The following is an 8894-nucleotide window of genomic DNA, read 5'->3' on the forward strand; positions in this document are numbered from 1 at the left end:
GACAAGATACTATGAAGGAGAGCGACCAGGCGTATATGAACAAGATGCTATGAAGGAGAGCGACCAGGGGTGTATGGACAAGATGCTATGAAGGAGAGTGACCAGGGGTGTATGGACAAGATGCTATGAAGGAGAGCGACCAGGGGTGTATGGACAAGATGCTATGAAGGAGACGGATGAACCTGTTCTGGCTTGAGACAGGGTTTTTAGAAACACAAAGGTCTACATTAAGATGGCAAAACATTCTTAAAATAAGATGCAGGCTCAAGTTGAGGGTCAGTTTCAGAGTAACCAACAAAATGTAGCCACAGGGAGAAGCTTTATCAGGGGCGTTCAGTCTCCTGGGAGCTATGTGAAGAATACTGAAGGTGGTGGCTGCAGATATGTACTGCTACACAGTGAAGTCTGTGGATACTGTAGGCACTGCCTCTGGCTCAAAAGATTTGAGTAAGGTTTTTTTTTTTCCTAATACTGAACTACGATTAAATATGCTGAGTGGATGCATGATTTTATTGCTGCTGGACCAACAGGCAAAAGGGACCTTGGCCCCACTTCCTACAAGCAAGCAGGCAGAAAAGCATTCAACTGCAAGGAGAGGCAATGAATGAAAAAGACTGACTCACAGGGCAAAGCCAAGGCCCCAGAGGATTGAGAGAGTCACAGGGCACAAGGAGCAGTGAGCCTCAGACAGACAGCAGCTGAGCAGACCCTGCTGGCTTTGGTCTCCTTTCTACCTGCCCGTGTGAGGGCTTTTGAAAATCTCCTGGTGTCTGGGGAACTCCTTTCCAAAACAAGCTGCTTCGAGCACTTAGGGAGCCAACCAAAAGCAGGGCTCAGCTGCTTGGCTTCCATACAGACACAGACACGCTAGACAAAGCTCAGCAGTGAGGGGACCGGCCTGCTCTCTGCACCCCTCACTGCTGTCAAACAGCGCCTATTTAAGGAAAAATCCAAGGAGTTTAAATTTTGCTAAATGAAAAACAGTACAGAAAGACAAAGAATATTATTAAAGAAATGGCAAAGCGGGTATTATAACAGGCATTTTGTGTCTGCAAATGTGATTTCTAGTTTATTTTAACAGCTATACTAAAACCCCATGGTACAGTTAATAGTAGTATATGCGTTCTGTCAAAAATAGGAAAATATCCTCAAAACACAATTTCTAATTTACAAGCTTATGACAAGTTCAAGCTGCTGAGAAATTGAACTGGAAAGTATGTCTTAGGATGATAGAAGACCACTATTAACACTATCATAATTGTGTACCTATTGCATCAAACCTGACATTTCAGTTTAATATATTTTGCTGAGAGCCGTACCATTTTATGGCTTCCTGGTGAAATCAAATCTAACCCAGACGTTTTCACTTTCCTAATATAATTCACTGTGAGGTTTTAAAGCTGCCAGGGCTTTTCTATCCTTTTCCCAAAAGATTGATGCCTGGGCATCTGCTAATTCCACGAGAGCTCATAATGGGTCACTGAGGCAGTGTGAGCGCCTCCATTAACTGCATTAATTTACACTATGTCACCTTAATGACACTGTGTCACAGCCACCTCTTCTACCATCTACATAGCCATTCAGAAAGAAACCTAACAACTTTGGAAGGTATTAAGGAAAATTAGTGAAAGAAAATCTCTAAGTGGAATATCTCTGCTAGCAGGGCATGGCTGAAGGAAAGAAATTTAAAATCAAAATACAATTTGACTCCACCCCTGGGGCCTCTCCTCAGAAGTCACTTGGGCAGGTCCCCTTCCTACCCAGCTTGGGTTCATTAGCACAGGAAGACACTGACATTAATGGAGAGAGACAGAATGAAACCATCTACCGCATTCTCAGTCTTTCCTGCAAGGGTGTCTAAGTTAGCAGATAGTGCAGAGGTGGTTTTCTTCTTAGGAAACAAAACCACATTTCCCTAAAAACGAGTCAGCTGCACATACAGAGCAGAGACAAGAAATAAAAATCGAAGCTACAGCAGTTAGTGGGATTATTATTCTTAGTAACTCACTCTTCCCTGCTAAGTCAGTCATTATTTTAGAGTGAAAAATGCCTTAATCAATGTATGGAATCAACTTTAAAAAGTTTCAACTCACCACTAATTATTTTTAAAGACTCCATATATTCTAACATTTTATCATGAGACCCACATTCTGGTGCTGCAACAGAAAACATCAGGCCATATGTGCACATTATGTGATTATGTGATTGGCAACACATATGCACACAGACAAACACAGGACAAGAACCTAATGCATTCTTACACACACACACACACACACACACACACACACACACACACACTATACAAACTCATAGATGTTGCACACACACATGGAATAGAAAGCCATGCTGCCTGCTATTATTTCTTCTTCTTCTTCTTCTTCTTCTTCTTCTTCTTCTTCTTCTTCTTCTTCTTCTTCTTCTTCTTCTTCTTCTTCTTCTTCTTCTTCTTCTTCTTCTTCTTCTTCTTCTTCTTCTTCTTCTTCTTCTTCTTCTTCTTCTTCTTTTTTTGATTTCTTGAGACAGGGTTTCTGTGTGTAGCCATGGCTATCTTGGAATTTACTCTGTAGATCAGTCTGGCATCAAACTTAAGAGATCTACCAGCCTGTTTCCCAAGGCTGGGATTAAAGGTCCAGTATGCCTGGATTCTGCCTTCAATTTCAAAGATTGTCTTCAACCATTCAGAAGGCACAAGACCAATCTCCCAAAGGAGGCAAACAACATGTGTCACCTTTTGGTCAGTAAGAGCAGCAAAGTGTTGTGCGGCTGTGGAAAGGCAGGGGACTGGGAGGCAGTGCTGCCCACTCCCGTGTGCACTGTCTAGAGCAGCAGAGGCCACACTACCTCTTCCGACAAGATGACTTGCGGGTGGGGAAGGAACAGTGTAACATATGGCTTTAGGGAGGGAACTGTCATCACTGGGGATGATGGTTTGATAATATGTTTAAAAATTAAACACACAGATGGCCTTGAGCCACCGGCCCCGTTATTAAGAGTCACCCTTTGCAGATACATACAAGGTACACAGAGCTCCATTCCAGGATGCTCTCTTCAGCTTTGACCTTCACAAGTGTAATAGAAGACTTGCCAGGACACAGGAGTGCATTTCTCTGTGTGTGTGAAAATGCAGGCTGCCTGAAGAGAAAGACCCCAGAATATAAACACACAGTATGCAAGGGAAAGGATGCTGGTCAGGATGAACTGACAAAGCAGTCTACATAGTGTCAAGGCAGCAAAACGCACTGCTTACACACCAATTAAGTGTGTGGTAGAGAATGGGGGCTGGGTTCAGTAGGGCTGCTGGGGGTAGGGGGAGGTGTTTAGTGACTGAAATGCAATTTGCTGAGGTAACTGATAGTTAAAGCACCGATCCAGTTCTTAGGATGGAAAGGGAAGTTGTGTGTTTACATCAACACATTACAAATGACTGTCTTCATGCGTGTGTGGGCATGTTAGGATGAGCCTCTGAGTTAAGTAAAACGCTAATTCTTTGTTGTTATGATGCTAGGAATAGAGAGGATATGTTTTCACTTGAAATAGTTTGATAAAATAAGGATACAGCTCTGGCTTAAGATGGCAGTCTTCGATTATATAGAAGAATAGTTAACTTCCATGCGAACTGCTCATCAGGCGATTTTCTGAACAGGAGGTTGAGATTCTGCGCATGGAATGCCTTCCAGCTCCCAGTTTTTGTCTTGTTCTCCTTGTGCATTAAACAAGAGTGAGCCTCCCTGATTTCCTCAGTAGTCGGTGTGAAGGATGGCCCATGCATATTTTAGATTAATTTTTTTAGAGAACTTAAGGCTGTTAGACGGGTGTGGCTACCACATATAATTCAGCAGGGCTTCAGGTGAAACCTTGCTTTTTCTAAATGTAAATACTCTGCATAAATTAAGACTGGCTCTCATACACTGTCATAGCAACAAATAACACGTGGAAGTGCTACACTCTGGTTCTACTTCCTTTGTGATTTGCTGTGTAAGAGAAGTGAATGCAGTTTACATGCACTCAGACACCCTTCTCCGGCTGCAGACACTGTATTGCTCTGTGCACGCGTTTAGGCAGCCACAGATATGCAAACCCAACAGCTGAGTTTAACTGGCTCCTTTCTGAAGGACTAAGCCCCTAAACTCAGTGACACCTGACAGTTTTGCACTGAGTGGCAGTGGAGAGAAAAGCTCTATAAAGAAAAAGGGCTTAAAGTGAGAAACTTTACCTATGCAATAATGGATCATGTGATCTTACTGTCAGAAGGGAGAGAAAAGAGAAAGCACACTTTCCTCATGCGTCACCTTGCAATCCTTTGCTTTTTCTTAAAAAAAAGAACACATATAAACAATGAACAAGTGTTTGTATTTAATAATAGTTAAGGTGTACCAACTGTAAGGTTGCTCTGCTCTCTTTGTGAGCATTGTGTGTGCTGGTTTAATCTAATATGTATTGTTGCACAGTGTCCCCAGGCAGTCAAGTAAAGGGTAAGGCTGTACTGAAAGCCTGCATTTTAAATGGGTCTTGTCATTAATGCTTTATTAATTGCCCCGGGCTACATGAACCCAAAGCTGGGCCAGATATAACACTATGACACGTTAAGGTCAGATCCAATTCCCACTGTGTTTTATGCAATGGGCCAAATATTGAGTGAACAGCAGGAAAGGTAACTTACGGGGTTCTTCTCTCCATCTCCAGCCTATGCCATCTGGAATGGACAGGGCTTTTTGCAATAATGAAAACACCTTAAGGAACTGACACTAAAAGTCCTGACTTACTTTTTGATGGTTATTAATTGAAGTTACTAGTTATTAACAAAAACTCCAGTGCCAGGTGTGGAGGAGTACCGCCTTACTGGTTATTGGTTAGGGAAAGCCTAGATGTCTCTAAGATAATACTTTGCCTTCCTCTTAGTTGGACATTAGAACTAGATAATAAGATCCAATTGCTGGAGGCACCATGCACCTTGATTGTATGCTATAGAGAAAGCGAGCGGCAACTGGGCTGGAAGCCTCCTCCACCTAGCTTTCAAAGTGCTAGAAGATGCTATATGGACTGCTGGGGAAGACATCCGGCTGTGAACCCTGCAAGTTACAGTGCCAACCTCATCCACTGTAAGGTCCAGCTCATTCGGACAATGGTGGTTAGGACACTACTGTGATTGTGTTTAAGCCCTTGCTTATTCATGTAATTTTATGGGTGGTTTCTGCCCCACCCCCAACGCCCTGCAGAACCCTGGTAATTTTTATTAATAAGCTGTAGGCACTCTGCTAGGCAGGTTCTGAGTTATTCCAACCTATATCCCAGCCATAGGCTCCCTTGTCACTTGCCAACTGAGTCTTGCTCTGTTTGCTCTGCTGCATGTGTGTTCTCTAGGCGATTTTCTCTTGGCCATGTGCTCATGGTCCATCCTGCCTCGTGGAGACCTCCTTCTAACTCATTCCTTCTCCTTATTCATGGTCCCTGCCTGAGAACCCCTACTTGACCTCAAGTCCCGCCTTTCTCTCTCTCCCACCCAGATCCAGACGCCAGCCTTTTATTATCCAATCAGGGATTGCTGAGGAGCATTCTTTACAGCACATTGGTCAATACAATGCCCATGTCCAGACTGCGACCTGATCTTGGGCCACAGAGCTCAGCATCTGAATACACAGCTTACAAGACCAGCCCCAACACTCACCACAGGAAGGAGTCCACACCAGGCACTGTGACTCTTCCCCAAGCCCCCAGTGGGAGCTTAACCCTGTTGTTTAGGTAGTGTGTGCCAAGCCACCTTCTAAATGGATGTTTATATCCAAAGACAGTTACCACCCAGCCTTAATCAGAGAAGCTGCTGGTAAAAGGTGGTGAGAAAAAGTGAGTTGTGCTCAGCCTTAAATAAGGCATTTCTACCACCCACTAAGGTGAACTCAGGGAACACTGTGGAAGGGGACATAGAAAGATAGGAAAAACCAGAAAGAAGGGGGAAAGACTGCAAAATAGCACCATCTAGGTAAATGCAGTCATGAACTTTCAGAGATAACCAATGGTTACACCATGGTTGCATATGAGTGGCCCATCAACAGTCAGGGTGGAGGAGGGTCCCAGTGAGCCCTGCCCTTACTGCTGAATTGCCTGTGGGTTCATGAAAAGAGGGAAAATAATTTCTTTCCGTTATGTACCCACAGTTGACCGCACCACCAGGCTCCAATGGATATTCCCAGTATACCAGTCACACAGATGGTCCTGGTTAAACTAAATGGATCATACAACAACAACAACAACAACAGATTTTCTTTAAGATTTGATGTAGTATATATACAATTTTAGTATGAGCAAAAGCTGTAATGATATATATATATATACACATATGTATATGTGTATATATATATATATATATATATATATATATATATATATATATATAAAACTTTAAAAATAAAAGTTTCAACAAATTTTAGAGTTCGGTGACTATAAATGATAAATTCTATACCTTGACATCGGATGTATCCCTCTGACTGGTTCTCCATGACCTTGCAATGGATGAGAAGGTTCGGTCTGGATGGTCAAATTTCCCATCATTTGCATTGAGGAAGAAGGTTGTGAATGGCTCCTAAATAAAGAAAAGAATCAGTCACTGGATCTTTTGAAATATAGCTACAGTCATTTCTTTGTTAAAGCAAAACAAAATAAAAACAAACAAACAAAAACCACCAGCATCTCTGAGGCCCTCTATGGGAAGAAGAAATACAGAGCCCTGGGTAAAGGCCTAGACCAAGGTGTCAGATGTAGGTCTCGGCTGACTGTGCCATTGCAGACCCCTGTCCCACAGCTTGCAGTGTCCTCCAGTCTCACAGGCATGTTTTTCATCTGCAAAGTGACGAAGCACCTTACTATCTCTATGTTAATGGTTCTCACAGCATTTATAAGGGAGATTTTCTTTCTTTCTAGTAGTTCAGCTTGAAGGGCTCTCTAACAGGCCCAAGCATTACAAACACAGCACTGCACTGCCAGGTCTTGCCCACCCCTCTTCCCTCCTCCTTTCTAAAATGTTAGACCAAATTCCTAATGCTAGCTACAAAGGTCTATTCCTTTACTGGCCACCTCCTTACGCCAGACTAAAACTCTAAGGTACAACTATTGAAACGCCAAGTTCCAGCAATCAAAACTCATTATTTGGCTATCCTGGCTAACTTGTTCACATCAGGACTTACCAACTCACCCTAGCTCAAATCTCCCCCTTTCTCCTTAAAACCACTTCTGGATCAATGCCTGCTGCTACCTGGACTGCATTCCCCACTATGAAAGCACCTCTGTCTTTCTCATTAACTCCTGGTACATAAAGATTCTTCATGACCCAATCCATTGAATAGGAATGGACCAAAGTGAACATAATTAAGACCGGGCAATTCCAGTACACGGTGAGTAGTGCCTTTGATTAGCACTGTCAGCACTGGGTCTATCAGTCAGGACATCTCCCTTAGCAGGAACCCTTGGGACAATGCCATCACAACAGCCGCACTGCAGTTTTTAGGTTGAGCAGGAGATATTACTTTTGACATCATTAAATTTGCCTCCAAATCAGGTAAGTAGTATTCATTCTCACTAAGGATTCCTTAGGTACCTACAAGTAGAACAAAGGCAGATGTGTATTCTGTTGGCATAGTTACCCCTTACTATGAAGCTGATGATGGGAAGGATCAATGACAAAACTCATTCCCAAGTTTGATGATGTTAGTCTGCAGGGCATTTTCCTAATTGTCTTTTTTTCTTTAATACACATCTCCATTTTGCTTCTTAATGTGTTAGACGTCATTTTTGTTCCTTCCTATTCCTTTCCTTGCCATTGGGCAGCAACCAGAAATATAAACCCTTTACAGTATCTTCCTGAAATTTAGTGTGAATAGGTGTCATCAATTTTCTAAGTCTGTAATATGTCATCTTTAATTTTGGACGACAGAAAAGTCAGATGGAAGAGACAGGATCATGAATGATAAACAAAATACAAGAAAACGGGGGACTAATTACAGAACCTGGAAATCACATACATAGGCTGGAAGTCTACTCTGTGAAGATTTTAAGTTATGTGAGGGACAAATGGATATCACTAAGGTTAGGAATAAAAATTCTCTGAGGTGTCTCTTCTGTTTGACTTGCTTTGTAGGCTTTTACTTTACTAATAAAAGTCAGATAATAAATGTAGCATATGTGATCATCAAATTAATCAAAATTGGACTATTAAAAATAATAGTGATAATTTGAGCAAAATATGCCTAATTAATTTTAAGATTCGATTGCACAATTTACCTATTTTGGGCAAATTCCTTTACATAACTCTGTCATGTAACTGCCTCTGTCACTTCATTTCTATAAACTGACAATAATCTTGGGATAATTATATGAATTAGCTAAGATTAAATGAAAAAACAAAGAGAAAGCTTGACATATCTTACCTGACACAAAGTTATCAAACAACCACCAGCCTTGTGTCCCCAGACTGCAGATGCTGGATACCTCCAAGGACACTAGCCACCTTCCCTGCCTTGTAACCACTTCCCACCAGTAAATTCCAACCTAGAAACACAGGCTTTCCTTTCCTTTCCTTTCCCTTTTCCTTTCTTTCCCCCCTTCCCTTCCCTTTCCTTCATTCCATTTAAAAGCCAAAACCAAACTAACTGTAGGTAATCAGAACAAAGGGAAGATGTAGATCTGCAGTGATGTGGAGCCTTGTAGAGAGGAGGACGCAGGTCCATGCTGAGATCTTCCTGTGCTATAGCCTGCTGTCTGTCTGGAATGGCACCCTTCACACTGTCTCCCTGGCAGATGTGTGCCTCCCTTCAGCATGAGAGCATGTTCAAGGCCATACTTTCACGAAGTGGAGACATGACTATCTGAGGCCTGAGATCTATCTTCCTCTTCTCTTCTCT

At 42.3% G+C, this 8894-nt stretch overlaps 1 protein-coding gene across 9 annotated transcripts in view; it reads right to left on the reverse strand.

Moving 5' to 3' along the window:
- Positions 1-8894, reverse strand: part of Nbea (neurobeachin) — a 554101-nt gene that overhangs the window by 61059 nt on the left and 484148 nt on the right. For all 9 annotated transcript variants that reach the window (XM_029537485.1, XM_029537487.1, XM_021195277.2 and 6 more), the window contains one exon: positions 6461-6580. In XM_029537485.1, the coding sequence (XP_029393345.1) occupies positions 6461-6580 (120 nt within the window). The remainder of the gene's footprint in view (positions 1-6460; positions 6581-8894) is intronic.

This window comes from Mus pahari, chromosome 4, assembly GCF_900095145.1.
Source record: "Mus pahari chromosome 4, PAHARI_EIJ_v1.1, whole genome shotgun sequence".
In the NCBI taxonomy this organism is placed as follows: Eukaryota; Metazoa; Chordata; class Mammalia; order Rodentia; family Muridae; genus Mus; species Mus pahari.